General features: G+C 42.6%; 1 protein-coding gene across 1 annotated transcript in view; it reads right to left on the reverse strand.

Moving 5' to 3' along the window:
* Positions 1-4,684: 4,684 nt before the first annotated feature.
* CHRM4 (cholinergic receptor muscarinic 4) overlaps positions 4,685-20,258 on the reverse strand; it is a 71,626-nt gene continuing 56,052 nt past the window's right edge. The window contains exon 2 of the mRNA XM_060763833.2: positions 4,685-7,883. Within this exon, the coding sequence (XP_060619816.2) occupies positions 6,433-7,883 (1,451 nt within the window). The 3' untranslated portion in view covers positions 4,685-6,432. The remainder of the gene's footprint in view (positions 7,884-20,258) is intronic.

Here is a 20,258-nt window from a genome sequence, read left to right on the forward strand (position 1 = left end):
CTACGATATCTGCTCAACATCATTTTAAAAACAAACACCCAAAACATACAAAAATGCACTTGTTCTTCTATATCTCAGTCTGCTCTTCCCTGTAGTTTCCCATCACAGTTGTTCCACACACAGTAGTCTGTTGCTAGTTCTCTAGTAATGGAGAAAAGCCAGATCATTTATCTCCTCTTGTATCTTTGCATTCATTGTTGGGGACTGGGCATTTTAACCGTCTTTACATCTTCTCTCATTCTCAGTGTCACTGTGCCTGGTCTGGTAAATAGTGTCTCTCCACATGGCAAGGAACGCAAGTGTACTCCATGGCCAAGCCTATTGACTAAACACTCCCATAGGTCCTTTGTGTTCCTGCAGTGGCAGCATTACATGTGGTCCCCATCCCACCCAATGAGGCTTGGAGGGTTTGGGGAGTTGGAATCCAAAAGAGTAGCTTCTCCAAGCTCTGCTGAATGCCCACCCTCCCTCTTCCTCCTTCCAATGCCCCTCTTTCCTTGGAGGAACTAAATCCCTGCCCCAGGCTTTTCAGCCTGCTAGAATTCCTCAGTTAATGCAGCATAATTGCTACCAGACGCAATGCAAGGCTGCAAAAGCTGTGGGATGATTAGAAGCAGACTCAAAGACTGGGCAAACCTTGCTGAGGCAGACAGCTCTGAGGGCAATAACCAGCTCTCCTGGGTAAATGCATGGCACCGGCACTCGGCTGGCTCCCAGGGGAGCTCCTTCTGGAGGCACTTTCCCAGGCAAGGTGCCCACACAAACCTGGCTCCTCCTGCAGCCATGAAAACTGATGAAAAGCAGCAAGGAGGATGACACGACCTATCCCACCAGCCTCATTTGCTTTGGTTTCTTTGAGGGAGGCAGCCATTTTCTCTGACTCCGTGAACCCCCTAATCCCCCTAATTTTCCAAACCTCTGTAGTGAACAGATTCATAGAAGAGGTTTTCAATAACTGCTAACCCTAATGGCTATACATTGATGCCAATGTCAGAGACATGTTGTCAAAGGCTTTTATAGCCAGAATCAGTGGGTTGCTGCGAGTTTTCCAGGCTGTATGGTCATGCTTCTGGAACATGGTCATACAGCCTGGAAAGCTCACAGCAACCCAATGTCAGAGATGCTATCCCTCACAGTGTTTGGGGAATTTTTATCATGATCATCTCCCTGTAACTGCCATCCTTATATTCTATAGAATCCTGGGATTTGTAGTTTTGGGAGGGATATTTAGAATTCTCAGCTGGAGAACTCTTGTGTCCCACAAAACTACAAATACCAGGACTTAATTCAAGTTGCTGTGGTAGTTAAAGTGGAATCATGTTGTCCTACATATGTGCGTGACAACACCTGTATCAATTGGATCAGTTCCGATACCAGGGGGTATTCACTTACCTATGATCCATGGCTGCTGCCACTAACCAAAATCCTTCCTCACATTTTCCATCCCTTTACTCCACCAGGAGAAGCATGGTCAGGCTGCTCATGACTGTCTCAGCTGAGCAAGAGGCCTATATGTCTTTACTCTGGGGGCCCTACACCTGTCTTGGTTGAGTAGAGATTTGATATAATTCACAATTTCACATGTTCACACAAAGTCCTGGAATTGATCCCCCACAAATTTAGGGGGTCATAGTATAGTGTAAACAGTCCCCAGCTGATTCAAAATAGATGGGAGGGTGCTAACATCTTGTTAGCCATTTTGGAAACAGAATGCAATGTTGCATGTTGGGTTCATTCCTTTTTTCTTTTCTTTTTTTTTGTCTCTCCCTATATCACACTTTGACTGGAGCCCCTGGTGGCGCAGTGAGTTAAACCCTTGTGCTGGCAGGACTGAAGACCAGCAGGTCACAGGTTCGAATCTGGGGAGAGCGCAGATGAGCTCCCTCTGTCAGCTCCAGCTCCCCATGCGGGTACACGAGAGAAGCCTCCCACAAGGATGGTAAAACATCAAAACATCCGGGCGACCCCTAGGCGACATCCTTGCAGACGGTCAGTTCTCTCACACCAGAAGTGACTTGCAGTTTCTCAAGTTGCTTCTGACATGGAAAAAAACCCATTTTGACTGTGCTGATCCTTTACTGCCCTGCTGCATAAAAATATAGTCAACAAATCAGCTTTAAAGAGTCTGAAACAATTCAGCATGACAGAAAATCTACTGTCAAGTGAACCAAACTAAAGTAATGGTCATCCTCTATCACTATATTATATAGATGCTGACTGCTCTGGGGGTCAAAGTGTAACAATGGCAATGGGATAGCACTTTTCATGTACTCTATCTAGTTTAACACACTAGGTTAGAGGCTCCAGAAGGATTGTGCAGCACACTTACACATTGTTTTCCATTAATGGAAAGAAGGAACTGGAAAGCTCACAAGGAACAACTCGGGAGCTACCACTGCTTCACCCTCCCTGCCCCTGCCCCAGCCCCTGTAGAGGTTCGTGATACAACCAGTCCTGGCCATACTATTTGAAAGCATGTTGATGATATGCACAGTGAAAGTTCCTGTTACACCTGGGTATCTGGGGGCGGAGGTTTACATTATTGTCAGGGAAGTATTAAGTGCCTCTTTGTTCACCACCCTCCCACTCAGTGCAACCAGCCTTGGACATGCCAGGTATTGGCTGTAGGTGCAGGTATTCTTTCTTACTCCTTAGGTCATACCACACACAAACCTTGCCTGAGTGCCTACAGGGGGTATATCCTGGCCCAGACAATGCCAGTGCATTGAGGTGGAAAAGGAGCACAATTATGATGGTAGAGCAGTGTGTTCTGCCAGGCTAACTAAAGATCTTGGCCACTGTTTCCAGGGTGTTTTATTTCCATTCAAATAATTCAGGTGCTCTGGGAAACGTTTCTTGGGAAATTACCTTAGCAGGGTACCAAGGCCCCTTGGGTAGGTAGGAATTGTTCTAGGGTCTTCTGTCTACTCCCACAGTCATTGCTGTTGATGGTGGCAGTAGGAAGATCTACTGCTGTGATCACAATCATTGGACCCGGTAAATGGGAAGGACTCAGCAGGGTGTCACAGGAGATTGGGAAAAATGTTCACATTCCACCCATAGTAGGCCTGTAAGTTTTGTTGGTCTAATTAACTGCACACATGTTATTTCCAATTCTTCATATCTGACCCCAGCAGTTTTATGTCTCATTATAAACGTAATCTATGCAATGCTCCTTAATTGCCCTAACCATAGATCTTCCTTATTCTTAGGATGGATTGCCATACTGTGTAGTCGAACAGTGATAGTAGAGAAATGTGTAGTGCTCCAAATATTGTTGGGTTTAATCTCCCATCAATCCAAGCAGCATAACTATGCGGGGAGCAGGCCTGTAGCGAGGGGGGAGGGGTTAGGGGTTCAACCCCCCCCCCCCGAAATGTTTCAGATTAAAAAAAAAACCTGGATTACTTATGAATTTTTTAAAACTTGTTAACCAAATCCCCATGCTAAGTCTATGAGATGCAAAAAATTAAGAGTCCTTCCAGAACTGCGAGCACTATCTCAAGCAAATATTGACAATTTCTTCTTCTTCTTCTTCTTCTTCTTCTTCTTATTATTATTATTATTATTATTATTATTATTATTATTTACTGTATTTGTATACCGCCTTTCTCAGCCTATCGGCGAGTCAAGGCAGTTTCCAACAAAACAGTATACATAGTATCATAATACAATTTAAAAACATTAAAATTACATAAATCACAACAGCAATAAAAACAACATCATTGGCGTCTCCTTATTGTCAAGCATTGTCCAATTCCATCATCAGTTATCCGTTCCTATATCAGTTATCTGTATCTTTTACTCTGTGTTTGTGAACGCTGGCTCAAACAGCCACGTTCTGAGTTGCTTCCGAAACGTTAAGAGGGAGGGAGCAAATCTAATCTCTCTGGGGAGGGCGTTCCATAGCCGGGGAGCCACCGCTGAAAAGGCCCTGTCTCTCGTCCCCGCCAAACGTACCTGTGACGAAGGCGGGGCCGAGAGCAGAGCATCTCCAGACCATCTCAAGGTCCTAGATGGTTCATAAGGGAAGATACGCTCGGACAGGTAAGTTGGGCCAGAACCGTTTAGGGCTTTATAGGCTAGAACCAGCACTTTGAATTTATTCACACTGTCATTACTTGCAGAAATAGCCGATGTAGTGAAGCAACCAAGTAGGGAGGGGTGCCGAATGCTTTCATTAAGGAGGCCAGACTTGGTGGAAGTGGTTGACAGGGGCGGAACTGCAGGCTATTGAAGGCTGGTCTGCCCCCTGCTGTAATCTTCGCTTCAGCGTGAGCTAGGAGGCAGGTTTCAACCCCCCCCCCCCCCGCGAAATTTTCACACACCCCCCCCGAAAATTTCAACCCCTCCCGAAAATTATTTCTGGCTACGGCCCTGGCGGGGAGCTATAGTTCAGAAACATCCGGAGGGCTCAAAGTTCCGCTTTTCTGATTTATAGTCTATCCACAGTGAAATTATCCTATGATGTCAGCTGTCATTCAAAATGTAGTAGGTAATCACAGTGGCAGACTATGACAAGGAACTTAAAGATAGAGAAAGTATGTGTGTGTGTGTGTGTGTGTGTGTGTGTGTGTGTGTGTGTGTAGGGTTATATAACTAAAATGACAATTGCCTTAAGATAAGGAAGTCTGCAACTGGTACTAAAATGACTGACTGAAAAAAATTGATTTATTCCGCATAGTTCAATTACTTTGTTTATTTAAGTGGGCTCCACTGTAGGTATAACAATTAAAAAACCTGCAAGGCATTTTTGGGAAACATTATGCAAATTATTCCAAAGGCAATGGCATTATGTCTGCCTCTTCCCGAATGGAATGAAGCAGCAACCAAATACAATGGCATCTCCCAAGCTGAGAGGCCTTCACCATAAGATGGAGATTTCGTCCACACTTTAGTGCTCACCCTGCCCCACCCCAGTCAACTTTAGGCCATTGGTTTCCATCTCACGTTGATAGCACGCTGAGGGTACTGGTGCTATCCGAAATCTAGAGAAACGGAGCAATAGTTGGACTGAATTGAAAGCTGAACATTAATATTCTGGGGTTTAGGCCATACACTTACACTGGAGCCCACATGCTGAGGGCTCCCATGACAACACTGGCTAGAAGGGATGTCAACATCCATTTACAAAGCTCAGGGGCTATCTTCTCTTGGTATGCCCTCAGACACTTGGAGCAGCAGCGAAGTGGGGAGGCCTCTATTGTGCTTCTCCCACCCCCTACATATAGGAACCAGCTGTCAGAATCAAAATATCTAGTCAGTAAAGGACATTTCCTTTAAATAATCTTGGAACTGGGAGGAAACATTGCGCAGGGGACACCTACCAAAAAAAGAGCAACAAAAAAACAAAAGGGAGTCCTGGGTACATTACAAAGATTACATGCCCTTTGCAAAACTCCCCAATGCTGGAATCTTCCACTCTGACAGACCTTTTGGGTCGAATTTTTTAGAGTCACACATCAAGTGTCTCAACCATACACACAAATGTCTTGACATAAGTATTCATTTGGCATGGGTCAAACAATGTATGTGTGTGTCTTTGTATTTTTTCCAAAACGACTGCTGTTGTGATTATTTCGATGCAGAAAGTAATCTCTCCCATTCAGCTGTCTGTTTAGCCACCCACCTTCCATGAACGGGAATGAAGACAGGCTAAGTTTCTCAGGAAGTCTCTTAGCAGGCAGGTAGGTCCAGTTGCAGGAATACTCCCTGAGGGGAACAAGTCCTTTGAACTTGCCATATTGAGAACTCAACTGGGACAAAGTGCTAAAACATTATTAAAGTATACTTTGGCCGGTCACCTTTCCTGGGCATGTCCCATTACTTGTTCCAAGGAGAATCTTGAGAAGTGGTGCCGAGACAATCCCTTTTTGTCTTCACATTCATTTTTGGGTGTGAATTAATTAGCACTACTGGCAACTTCCAATTCACTTTCACAGCCTCTTCTCATTCACACACAAGTGCAAAGCCTCCAGGAAAAAGGGGTAAGTTCTCTTACATACCATCCTTTTGTCCCATTTGGCACACTGGCATAACCTCCAGCTGGTTATATCCTTATATCTGGCTATTTCCAGAGAATGGAAGGGGATTTCAAATCTCACCAAGATTTCAAGAGTAGTGAGTTAGGGAAAGGGATCCAGCATGCCTCTCCCATTAAACTGTATCACAGCATCCAATTCCTACTCTTTTTCTTTTCTGGAGACCAGATCAGGGGCCATATAGACTGGAATGGCTGCTTCATGGTTAGCAAATAAAAAAGAGGAAAGGTGTGGGTGTTTTATCTCTTTATCTGACTTTGCTGTTTGATTTTTTTAAAAGAAGGGCTTCATCTGGAATTGAATAGTAAGAACTGCACAGTTGTCTGTCTGGAGAACAGGAGAACAAGTCTCTGCAACAGCTCTGCCAAACGATGTCTGTCTACATTCCAGATTATCTCGCTGTGCCGATGTTCCTGTACTGACACATGAGAAGGTGCTTAAAGGTTTTCTTGAATGTGGCATTGCAAAGGGCATAGCAAGCAGGATTAATGGTGCTGTTGACATAGCACAACCAATACCCAATGGACCAGACTGTATCAGGGATGCAATAATCACAGAAGGTATTAATGAGGACCATCACATTGTAAGGCGTCCATGTCAGGATGAAGGCAAGCAAGATGGCAAAGATGGTTCTGGTGACCTTCTTCTCCCGAGCTGCCATTTGACGCTTCTTCCGGACCTGACTCCTTGCGATGCTCGCAAATTTCCTGGCTACGTTAGCCGGACGGCTGTTTGCCAAGGTAATTGCATTGGAACTGGCTTCTTTTTCTCCCACAATCTCAATGGCCGTGACACACTCTGAACCAGTTTGCTTAGTGACGATCTTTATTTTTGACCACTTAGAGGCAGGGTTTATCCTTGGAGGGGCTGGGCTTTGTCCTTGTTCAGCTGGCACAATTTCCAGTGCCTGCTTCTCTTTATTGGTCTGGGTGATGCTTACTGTGCTGGATTCATTGGAAGTCTCTTTCTCCTCTTGATGTCCAGTAGTCTCTGAGGGTTGCAAGGGCTGCTCTTCTACTTTCCCATTTTTCACCTCCTTCACTTCGACTGCTTTTTTTGGAGAATTGTTGTTATTCTGCTTAACTAGTGGGCTCTTCAAAAAACTTAGTGGCTTAGTCTTCTTCTCCTTCTTGCTCTCGGGCCTGTGCCTCCTCACACGGCTCCGGCTAGCCAGCGAGATGTGGATGTACAGCACAGTCATGATGACCACTGGGAGGTAGAAAGCCGCAATGGCGGTACCAAAGGTTACCGCCGGGTTGGAGAGGAACTGAATGTAACACTGCCCTTCTGGAACTGTCCTCTTCCCAACAATGAACTGCCAAAACAATATGGCAGGTGCCCAGAGGATGAAGGATAATATCCAAGCAACTGCGATCATCAACCCTGCCATTTTAGTTGTCCGTCTAGCTGGGTAGGTCAGTGGCTTGGTGACACAAAAGTAGCGGTCAAAACTGATTATGAGTAAGTTCATGACAGAGGCATTGCTCACCACATAGTCCAGGGCCAGCCAGAGATCACATACCACAGCCCCAAGTGGCCAATAGCCCTTGATAATATAGACTGTGTAGAGATTCATGGAGAAAACTCCAATTATCAGGTCAGCACAGGCCAAACTAAAAAGGAAGTAGTTATTGACAGTCTGGAGCTGACGGTTGACTTTGATGGATAGCATGACTAAGATATTTCCCACCACAGTGACAAGGCTCAGCGAGCCAGTGACTGTAGCTATAAAGACCATCTCCACAGTCTTATATTTGGCAGTGCCCTCTTCAGTGATGTTGTCATTGGTGAAGTTGGCCATCTTCATCAGGCCAGGCTGAGAAGAGAAGTTGTATGCAGACTCTGTAGAAATGGAGAGAAGAGGAGAAGGAGGCATTACACATATGCAGGACTCAATTCAGAGAGCCACTATGGATAACAGTTAGCATGTCAGACTAGGATTAAGATGACCAGGGTTCAAATGTCCACTCAATTATGAAGCTGAGTGGATGAGCTTGCTGCATGCTTGTGTGCCTAACTGGCCCACCAAGGTTGTTTGGAAGATAAAATAGAGCCGCTTACAGAGAAAGCAGAATTTCTGTCTGTAATTCCTAGTCTCAAATGTTAATGTTCAAGAATGTTTTTCACCATCCCTGAACATTTTTATGCATATGAATTCTTAAACAAGTTTGAATGTCTTATTTCTCTTTGTAGGTCATCTCTGATTTGACAAAGGCTTTCCCTGCTTATATTATTTAGCTGAAGTATCAAGATCACAATATTTGTGTTCCACCCTTTTTTTCAGGGGGTTCAGGGTGCTTTTAATGTCTTTAATATGGGTGCAGTGTATTAGTTAAAAAGGACTGGCAAATGGGAGAACTAGACAGTTTGGTTCAACTTCACTTCTCAGTGATGGACTCTAGTGTGTCAGGCACCCAGCCTGGTATTAGGATCACTCTGCCCATCTTCTTTCTCGTGCTGTTGTGAAGAACAAGGCAGGATAGCAGGATATGATCAATTTAGTATCATATCAAGATTATATAAAGATCAGCTAACAGCATGTTTACATTACAGCAAGCTGTTGATATCTGCTACGGTTTGGTCCCAGGACGTCCCTAGATACCAAGGGTGGATCAGGTCTCATTATATACACTAGCATAGTAAAATAGTACCCCTTACATAAAATTGTAAATTTGATTTTTTGGATTTAAAACAAAACATATTTCCAAGCCTTGGATGACTGAATATGTGGACACAGAATCCATGGATACAAAGGGCCGATTATAGTTTGGCATTGTAACTTTTAATCACTAGATGGCACCAGGCCTAATATCTGAGCAAAGTCAGTTTTTTTCTGGCTGTTCCAAGCTTCCTTCCTAACTGTTGTCCCTCATCATCATGGTAAGCTTTCCTTACCTGGGTCCATATCCTTTACCCTATAGTTATAGTTTTGTGAGGTATTTAAAATTCTCTGCCAAACTACAAATCCCAGAGCTTTGTGGGATGAAGCCATGGCAAAGTATTACCAGAGTGTTATAATTCTGTGGTACAAAAGAGACTTTGGAAAGCAGTTTTAACTTAGGTTATCTGACCCTTGAGGAGACTGTTTGCAACTGCTGCTTGACAAATTGCAGCAATGTCAGCTCCTGCTATGTCAACTCCACTGGCTGCCGATCCAATTCCGAGCACAATTCAAAGTGCTGGTCTTGACCTATAAAACCCTATATGGCTGTGGTCCAGCGTACCTCTCCAAACTCCTTCTATGTCCCACCTTGGAGATTAAGATTTTCTGGGGAGGCCCTGCTCTCAGCCCCACCTCTGTCTCAAGCATGCTTGGTGGGGACGAGAGACAGGGCCTTCTCAGTGGTGGCCCCCCGCCTGTGGAACTCACTCCCTGTGGAAATTAGGTCATCTACATCCCTCCTCACCTTTAGGAAAAAGTTAAAAACCTGGATGTGGGACAAGGCCTTCGGATAATTAAGCAGACAATGACAATAATAATATTGACAATAGCTTGGAAATGGATTATGGATAAGTTTGATGAAGCATTCAACTAGTTTTTGGCTAATAATGGCCATTAAAATGGTAATTTGTAGTCGTTTTTAAATTGTATTGTTTAATGTTTTTAACTATTTATAATTGATTGCTTGTTTTATTATGTATTTTATTATGTATTTATTGTGGCATCGAATCACTGCCGATTGGAAGCTGCCCTGCGTCGACCCCCCCCCCCCCGAGTCGGGGTACAAGTGTTCGAAATAATAATAAATAATAATAATTCTTTTTGTCCCTTGTCATCCCTCCTGGGATTGTCAGCTTGGACAAAACAGTCCTATCACTTTAAGACCCCACATTTTTCCAGGCCAATGTTATCTTTAACTAAAGTTTCACAAAACAGTCTTTCTGTGCTTTTCCCATCTGTCCTCAAATCCCTTCAGCCTTCTCTACCAGAGCTATTTATGAAAGCCATTTATACCTTAGTGGAGTGGAACAAGCCCCAGAAGTCACTTAGAACTTGGTTTTTAAATTTATTTCATGAGTCGATGCAGATGCTCAGAGCTGCAGAATAATGAAGTGAGATTGGGTCAGGGAGAAGTCTAGTTAATCGTCTTCTGGCTGGCTCATGCTCCAGGGGTTTGCTTAGAGGAGCCTGCCCTCTGCTGGATCTTTCCAGTATTGAACCATTAGAACCAGTCCCTTAGGTTCTGCCACAGACCTGGATCTGGGGAAAGGAAGCCACAAAGGACATTTGGTATGAGCAGGAGAAATGTTTGCTGGTTGGGGAATTGTTGCATTTAAAATACGTCTGTGGTTCATTTTAACCAATTACAGTTGGACCATTGGACCCCAAATTTTGCCCAGGTAACAGAACCATTCAGTCATGAAAGCGCCAGCTCTGAATTTGAAAGACAGGGCAAAGCAATCAATGACACGAGATCTTGGAAGTCCCTCATTCATAGTAATAGTCAACTTGATAACAAATAACAACAAGAGGAACATAGCAAATTGGTCAAGTCATTGAGTCTCAGAATCGCTGGGATTGTCTTGGCATCTTTGACATGGCTGCATGTGCTTGTAATGCCATCGACACAGATTTCATTCAGTGGTAGGTCCCAGGGCTAAAGACACACGTTTTAAGAGGGACACGCTGTCCTATACATTCCCCCCTTTTTTCCCATTGGAGAAATAAAGTAATAACCCACTCACAAATGAAACATTTTCTCTCTCTCCTACACACACTTGGAGGTAAGGGATTATATAAAACACTAGCCATCCCTTGCCACACGTTGCTGTGGCCTTGTCTGTGTATATGTGTTTTGTGTATGTATGTGTATATATGTGTGTTTACATGTGTGTATAAATGTGTGTGTGTGGTTTTGTGCATGTGTTGTAATGTAATTTTTTTTGGGGGGGTGGCTTTTTAAGTCTCTTCTGCTATGTTTTTCAGTGTTTTTATAAGTGATGGTCACTTGTTGGCCTGATAGGTGTATTGTGTCCAAATTTGGTGTCAATTCATCCAGTGGTTTTTGAGTTATGTTAATCCCACAAACAAACATTACATTTGTATTTATATAGATTGGCTGAGATCTTGTATGAAAGTCTGAAGTGTAAAATTAGTCCCAGGTGCAACTCTGCCTCACACAAGAATTGTATGTTCCCTGCCGCCTGCCTGTTGGAATGAGCTGAAATTGATAAATTGGCTCCAACTTATGGCCACCTTTCTCGAAGGTTTCCTTGACAAGATTCAGTCAGAGGGGTTTTGTCTTTGCCTTCCTCTGAAGATGAGAGAGTGTGACCTCTCCAAATTCATTCAGTGGGTTTCCTTAGCTGAACAGGGATTAGAACCCTGGCCTCCCAGAATCTTAGCCTGATGCTTTGGGAATTATCACATGCTTCTCCTAAAATGGGTTCTCTCATGGAAAACCCATATTAGGTAGAGTTGGAAGGAACCTTTTTTAAGCTTTCTGAAGGTGCTTTCAGCTGTGCTGTACAATGTGAAAAAGCCACTGTGGAGGTGACAGGGATGGGGGAGTTGTAATGTTCCTTCCAACCATTAAGCAAAAACCAACCCTTTCACCTCTTCTCAATTGCAAAAACAAAACTGGAATCAAAATCTCATTCAGATTTCACTGGGATTTGAAATTTGACAACCCCGTCCCTATGGAATCCTGGGAGGTACTGTTTCACAAGATTAGCCTTCTCTTCCAAAGAGTGGTATTTGACAAACCATATCTCCCATTATAGACCAACTTGGAGACTGCGGTCATCAGAGGAGGCCCTCCTCTCAGTCCCACCCCCATCCCACGCACGGCTGGTGGGAATGAGAGAAAGAGCCTTCTCCATGGCTGCCTCTCACCTCTGTAACTCCCTTCCTTTTTTTTTTAAAATAGTCTTTATTACAGGTTTTACAGTTATTCCATACAAACGCAACTTACACATCAAACATATCGGACAAATATACGTTGCCATATTTACACAACAATGTCACGTATAAACATGTGGATACACTATGACTCCGAGGAATGGGGGGGGGATGGGAAAAATGTTGCTAGGTGGGAAGGAAGGGGATGGGGAGGTGGAAGAGAGGTGGGTAAAGAGTTGGGTGAGGGGGGGGGATTTGGGTAGACAACAAAAAAGACATTGACAGACATCTAATGAACTTCCCAGCATTCCACGGGGTCCTAAATCTTTGTAAATGTAACTCTATGTTACTCTATTTGGTTTTCAATAATCACCTTCCCTCATCTCACAGCAGAATATTCTTCTTGGTTTTTTAAATATTCCCTTACCGGTTGCCAGTCTATTTTCCTTTTCTTGCTTGTTTCATAAACAATGCTTGCCAGAGTGTCCATTTCCATATAGTCCCTACTTTTCAGCCACCAGGCCTCCATTGTCGGCAGTTCCTTTAATTTCCACTTACTTGCAAACACTGTTCTTGCTGCGGCTGATAGATGATATAACAGCATTTCCTTATTTCGATCCAACTCAAAATCAATTAAATGCAGTAGATAATATTCTGCCTTAAGTTCAAATTTGACTTGCAGTATTCCCTGCACCTGTTGATGTACTTCCCTCCAGAAGCTCTTAACTACTTTACATTGCCACCAAACATGATAGTACGTTCCAAGTTGTGCGCCACATTTCCAACACTCATTACTAACCCCTTCCTAAAGGAGTTAAAGATGGCTCCCTCCCTCCCTGCTTTCAAGAAACAGCTGAAGACTTACCTCTGCTCACTGGCGTACCAGGAGGAGTAATAGTAGTTAATAATACTACCATTATACCTCTGATTAATAGTTACCATCTGTATCCATGCCCTGCTCACAATACCAGATCAATAGATATCTTGAGCAATGATCAATCAATTTGCCCCAAGGAACTGGGAAATTGTTGTTTCTGTTCAACGTCTGATGTTTTGTCTTACGTCTGTTGTAACAGGCTGTGTTTTTTTTAATATAATTTTAGTTGTAAAGTAATAATTTTGTGTTTATATGTCGGGTTGTTTAAATTTTGTTAGTACAGATGTATTGTTGTTGTATTCAGGCATTGAATGTTTGCCTTTTATGTTTGGAATCTCCCCTGAGTCCCTCCGGGGAGAAAGAGCAAAATAATAATAATAATAATAATAATAATAATAATAATTATTATTATTATTATTATTATTATTATGCCTCTTCAAAGGCAGAGAAGGCTAAGACCTTGTGAAATGACAACATAGCATTGAGCCATGGCAGTCAAAGTGCTCTCAAGGGAGAAATGGGGTCTAGTTTTGTATTTACAACCAGGAAGGAAAGGGCTAATTGCTGTTTTTCTGCCCAGAAGTTTGGCTCACAATGGGCTTCACATTTCCTCCATTTCCCCTCTCGCAGTAGTGTCCTGTATCAGAGGACCTGGGCTGCAAGGGGTCTGCCCATCACACAGGAAAAATACACTGTAGAGCATGAGGAGGAGGAGGATAAAAACAGGAGTTCTCCAAAATCTACTGCTCACGTATGCTTTGCTTACGGATCTTCTACGAAAGGAGGCAATGTCATGCAGAAAGAACTGCTTTCACCCATGGGTGAAGAGGCCACAATAATATCATCACATTATTATACTATAGTGGCTCAAGGTAGGTTTACATGTTCTGTTTTCATGTTATTTAAAATGCTATCTTACAGTATTTTGAGGTCCTTTCCGCAACGCTGAGTAATTTCTTTATCTTATTTTGATTTGTGTTCAAATGAATGGAAAAAGTAATAAAAACAATAAGTAAGTAGAAGATCCAAATTCAGGTTTCTGCTGAGTTGTGAAGTTCCCTGGTTAACCTTGAGTCAGTCACAAGTTCTTGACCTGATCTACCCCAGAATCAAAAGAGAGAATAAGGGGGAGGAATAGTATAGAAGGGGAAATGGTGAGTCATGTATGCAAAAAGCACCTTGAGCTTGGAGGAAAGGTCAGATATAAATTGAACCAACCAACTGGGTAAATATGCTCTCTGCATCAATGTCTCATTGAAACAACCACCTTGTTACCAGAACCATTTCCATAAAGACTCACCCAGTATCAGCAGAAGTGACCTTACTCTGATTTTCATCTTCTACTGCGAGGTCAACCTGTTACAGCAGATGTGACATCTGGTATGGTGAGTCATATGGGGATCCACCCAATGACACAAACTAAAATGAGGACACCAATGAAATGAAGGTTGACCAAAGGTCATTCTGTCTCCTCACCCTCTCTTTCTGTCTCTCTCTGCCAGAACTGAGCTACCTTTGTATATTAGTGCACAAGTGCATCTTCATATTGTTCTAGGTAGGCTTGTCAAGTGATGAAAGTCGCTTAATTAGTTCTTTTAGTCACTTAATTATCTGTCCTTCCACAAATGTGGAGATCAATTAGTCAATGAAACAAGTGCATTTCCACATTACCCCAGTCCTGGTGTAACTGTCTTTTTAATGGCACCAAAGAACATTTGAAATAGTATGCAGTTTTATAAACAACAGCTGTCACTCATGGTTAGAAAAAAAAGCCATCCTGAACAAATCCTTTGGTATTTCCTGTGGTGGTAACACACCAGAATCAACAATGATCAAGCAAACCAATAGGTAAGGGAATAAAAAAATCTATAACCTGCACAGAAATGCAACCCTTTAGTCTCCAACAATTGCTCACCCCAGTTTTATTACAATCCTCATAAGCCCTCGCTATTGGCCATACTGATAGGAACCATAGTTCAAAAATCTCTGGAGAGACATGTGTTATCCTATTCTGGTTTAGGGAAAATAGTCAAATGCTTCCAAGGACAAATTCCCTATTTGGTGGAAAGACACGTTTAGTCCAATGACAGACTGTCACATTTGCACAGGGAAGATCTGAATTTGCATCCTTGTTCAGCCTAATAATAATAATAATAATAATAATAATAATAGTAACAACAACAATAACAGCAACTTTATTCTTATATCCCATTACCATCTCCCCGAAGGAACTCAGGGCAGCTTACAGATGGCATAAAATGCCTAAAAACAACCATAAAAATGAATCACAATATAAAATACAATAAAATAAAACAAATATGCATATAAAAATATCAACTCAGACTCAGTATAACTGAGGACACCAATCAAATGATGGTAAACTGCTGTAAACATGGCCAAGCTGTAAACAATAGGAATGGAATAAGTGCAAGCTGCAACAAATGAGAGAGGAGTAAAGTGCAAGGTTGTGCGACTACTGTGCAGAACAACTGAGGACTAAACATTCTCAAAAGCTTGTTTGAAAGCACATATGACTCAGTTGTTGACTTTCTCTTGGCCACAACAACCTCATAAGGTTGTTAAAATGCTAACATGGTTTTGGAAATGTACAATTCCCAGAAGTATCCATGTTGGAGAGAGGATTATGAAAGTTTTATCTCCCAAAATTATTTTTTTCAAGCTGTGATTTCTAGTTGCCAAATTTCATTTCTTCAGTATGGGGACAAAGGGTTTTTCATCTTCCAAAGGCCAGTAGAATGTTTAAAGGAACAGTGGAATTAATGAGTGAATCAGAGAAATCTGTCAGGAAAAGATCAATTTCTTAGAAAAAATCCTCCTTCACATGGTTCAGTGGAGGGTGGTGGGGCCAATGTCAATGCAGTGGTGAATCACTTCCAAGCTTTATTCTTAATTTAAAATGAGCTACCCAAAATACTGAACATATTGGGCAGAAAGAGGTCAACTTCTTAGATAGCTCCTTTAATTTTTAGACTGAAACCTGGGGTGGATTCATCACCACATTGATAGATAATATACTGGTTTCTGTTGACCAGATTAAAACAGAACATACCTTTTTCCTTTTAAGATGGGATCTGATTGTATCTTATAAGGTGTGATCTAGTACACAGTGATGATTCAACTGTAATCTCTTTGAAATAAATAGAACACATATATGCACTGGTGATCTATGAGAATTAGACATCTGCGCTGAATTTGTTTTTTCCGTTTCCTCCATTTCTTTTGGTACTTTCGGTACTTCGACAGCTCGTAATAGTAAAGGCCTCCTTAGTATGAAAATCCACCCAAAAGCAAGAGGGAGCCGATCTTGGCTCCTCCTCTGCTTTTAGGCATCACAGTTTAATCTTTCTTATTAATCCCCCAGCAAACAAAAAGAAACTCGAATTTCCTGAAAACTACGCTCCTCTTTCAGGAGGTCATCACTCTTCCTTACCACACCACTCCTTAAAATGCCTTGGAAAAAGTGTGTGGATGCTGGAGTGGTGCAGCCAGAAGAGAAAGCATGTGTGTCTGCCTGGAACTGAGTGCCTCTCCTCTAGAGTAAGAAACAGAGAACTTTCCTCCTTACCTTGGAAAGAGTGTGCATGGTGTGCAAGCCCCGGAGAGAAAGTAAAACACCTGCCTGCAGCCAAGTGCTTCTCCTCTAGAGTAGAACAGGTAAGAAGCCTCCTTGAAGCGGGCACCTGCCTACAGCTGAGCGCCTCTCCTTTAGAGTAAAAAACAGATCTTGCCTCCTTGTCTTGGAAAGTGTGCATGTGGGTGCAGGCCCAGGAGAGAAAGGGTGTGCTCCTGCCTGAAGTCAAATTCCTTTCCTCTAGAGTAAAGCAAGTAAGAAGCCTCCTTAAAGCCTGCCTGCAGCTTAGTGACTCTCCTCTAGAGTAGAATCAGCTTAAACACCTAAAATGACAGGAAGGGTAGCCTGGGAAGCCCCTTCCCCATCATGGGCTGATAGAAAACAAATCTTTTGGCACCCCAGAGTAAAAACAGATATCTACCTTCCCAATTTTGGGAGACTCCCAAAAAATTGATTGGGGCTCCCACCAAAAGCCAGGACATGAAACAGGTCTTGGTTTACTCCAAATGCACATACCTAATGACAATGTTTACCGTATATATCGTTTGATTTATTACTTTCCATATTTTTATATGTTAAATATAAGTGTTATGAAATATGTATTTGTTACTTCCCACTACAAAAAGCCATCTTGAAGCAATTTGTGGCATATATACACAATATAAATAGAGGCACCCATAATCAATGGCAATTAAAATCTAAACCGTAACCAGTACAATAAATAAAAATATACTTTGTGAAGCATAATCTAAAATCATCATGCAATGTTAGATGTGCTCAGCCAGAGACCAGAAATTCCCTCACCCTCCCATATATCCAACCTAGAATATCCAACCCATATATCTAACATAGAGCTCCACAATTCCACCCCACTAGACTTGGAAATGTCTCTCTTGCCATACACTCCTTTCACATTAAGCTGTGGATAAATTTTGCATGAATTCTTGTTCTACCAACATGTTTTACAGACAAAGGCTGGCCTAAGATATTTTGTTCCCTCAGATGAAGAACAAGATAATACCTCTTCCCACTCCATGTCTAAACTATATTCCAAAACTTGTGATGGGACAGCATTTGCCATCATAGTTGAGGACAGGGAGCCAGTATAACTAGCAAGTAGTCTTTTCTCCTAGCAACTGCCTACTAGTCCCTGTCCTTTAATATCTGCTAGCTGAGGCAGCTAGCCAGGTATACCTAATGGTAGTACTGGCTTAGCATACCACGGATGCATGCATGTGGACATCTGTCTTTGTTATCAATGTCTCCTATAGTTGAATGGATAAGTGAGAAGTCTGAAACTTCTCTTTGTGATGAAGAATCTCCAATAGTTCATTCAGTCCTACAGGTTCTCAATATAAACAATATGTCATAAATGTATGTGTGGACAGATCCTTGGGGCGTTTGAGTTGAGGTCTAGGTAAATAACCTTCAAACATCTCCTCCAATAGCCAGGGGATTGGACATAGCAAGTCTTCTGCATTCCCAGATTCTCAGCTGGTCTGGAAAAGTCCCAGTTTTCTCCTCCTCCTACTTGTCAGTCACATGGATCTGTTGCTACTAACTACAATTGTAGTCTGCTGCAGATGCAGCAGCTTCAAGCACTTTGCAGTCAATTTGCTCAGCAGGAGGGAGCTCTAGCAAAGAAGAGAAGAGGGAGCTCTGGCAAAGAAGAGAAAGAGCAGAATCATGACATACTCAGTAGGATCAGGTCAAGAGGAAAATGAGAAGGTGCTACACCCACTCTGAGGTTTTCTCTGCTTCCATAGCCTGTGTAGTAACTTCTATTGCTTTTTCTGGTAAGCAAAATGAAGAAACACAACACACACAGAGGGACTGTGGAGTGTCAGCCAAGGAGAGCATTCTTTGAAGAGATCCCCCTTGAATCACAAGATCTCCAGAACTGAGCACCAGGCACTCTTTCAACCTCTCTGTCAAAGCCACATAATTCCTCCCCAATCAATTAAAAATTCACCATTAATTCCCTTAGAAACAGTATTGCAGAATGGCATTCCTGATTTTGAAAGTAGTAATTCTTCCTGTAGGTTTGTTTGTTTTGAGATTTGTATGTTACAGTTTTTCTGGCATTCTTCTTTCCACTCCTTTTCTTTTGATTTCCTAATTTTCTGTATCTCTGTGTGAAAGTGTTTATTTCTGTGTGTGTGTTTGGGCTACACAATGTCATAAGAGAGAAACTGTCTTATCTAATTCCAGTAAAGGTAAAGGTTTCTCCTTAACATTAAGTCTAGTCGTGTCCGACCATGGGAGGTGGTGCTCATCTCCGTTGCTAAGCCGAAGAGCCGGCATTGTCCGTAGACATCTCCTAGGTCATGTGGCCAGCATGACTGCATGGAGCACCATTACCTTCCCACCAGAGCGGTACCTATTGACCTCACATTTGCATGTTTTCGAACTGCTAGGTTGGCAGAAGCTGGGGCTAACAGTGGAAGCTCACCTGGCTCCCCAGATTCAAACCACTGACCTTTCGGTCAGCAAGTTCAGCAGCTCAAGGGTTTAATCTGCTGAACCACTGGGGGCTCCCTAAGTCCAGTACTAAGAGCGATTTAAGTAAGGATTTTGTCCAATTTTCTGAAACTGGGAAATTTGGGAGGTTTCTCCATTTTGCTGGCCACACTGCTGTCACTAAGCATCAACCATGGCCCAACAGCACTTCAAGAAAAAATACAGCATTTTCCGATGATGCAATAGAGTGGAGGAATGCCCTTCTGCACTACAGAGCTCACCATGTATTGGGCAGATTGTTTCCTCCCCTTCCAGAAGGAAAATAAAGAATATGACCTCCCACTCCATGGTGACATGTCTTAACAGAGACAAATGGAGAGTAGTGGGAGCCACAAGAATGACCTGGATGACTGCAAACATTATCCTGGCTGGGCACCTAAAGAGAGGGAATGAAATTACAAGCAAAGGCACTAAGGCATTCTAAACACACTTAGAATTATATAAGTCCAATTTAACACAATGAGACTTGCTTATGAATAAAAACTCCTAGTATAAAATATTAATGTGAGTGAATAGAATCAGACTGAAGACAAATCAGCCCTGCTTTTGTCTGTCCCTCCAGACTTGACTTCTACTTCTTTTGCTGACATTTTCTGGACAAAGCCCATTTTCTTTCACCTGTCATGTCACCCAGCTCTTTTCTTCTGTCTCCTTTCCCTGTTTACTTCTGTCTGGTTCTCTTGTCATTTTGCCCATCGGCCTTAGAACAGCAGCCCAAGAGAAATTGCACAATGGTGTTTTGAAAAGGTTTATGGCATGACAACCAGTGGGAACAATAATAAACACAGATGCCAATTGGATTTGCCCCTTCCTTTTCTTCTGTCGATCTCAACAGATGCTCTTACAGACACTTGTTGACTAGCAAGCAAGGGCAAACTCAATTTCTCTCCTTGTCCCTCTTCCCTCTCCCTTTTTGATTTGCAGGTTGTTTTTCTCTAAGCCTAGCCATCAGGATACGGACTGTGGCTTGCCTGCAAGATAAGATCCATCTGTGTATCTGTCTTCTTCTTCCAGAACTCTCCTCACATTATGTTTGAGCGAAGCTCAAACACATCAAAACATCATCACTGCCCGGGGGCCTAAACTACCATCAACCTCAAGACAAAATTCTCCAGGGAAAGGATGCCTGAACTTGAAACTGAACCATAGCTCAGATGATAATTCCTAAGAAGTTCGGCTTATTTAAAACAACAAGTACACTCCTCTGTTGTGCCAGATCCACTGGCTGCCAGTTTGCTACTGGGCACAATTCAAAGTGCTGGTTTTAGCCTGTAAAGCCCTAAATGGTTCTGGGCCAACTTACATGTCCGAAGGCATCTCCCCTTATGAACCATCTAGGATCTTAAGATTGTCTGGGAGGCCCTGCTCTTGTTGCCGCCTTTGTCA

Source organism: Anolis sagrei, chromosome 1, assembly GCF_037176765.1.
Source record: "Anolis sagrei isolate rAnoSag1 chromosome 1, rAnoSag1.mat, whole genome shotgun sequence".
Classification (NCBI taxonomy): Eukaryota; Metazoa; Chordata; class Lepidosauria; order Squamata; family Dactyloidae; genus Anolis; species Anolis sagrei.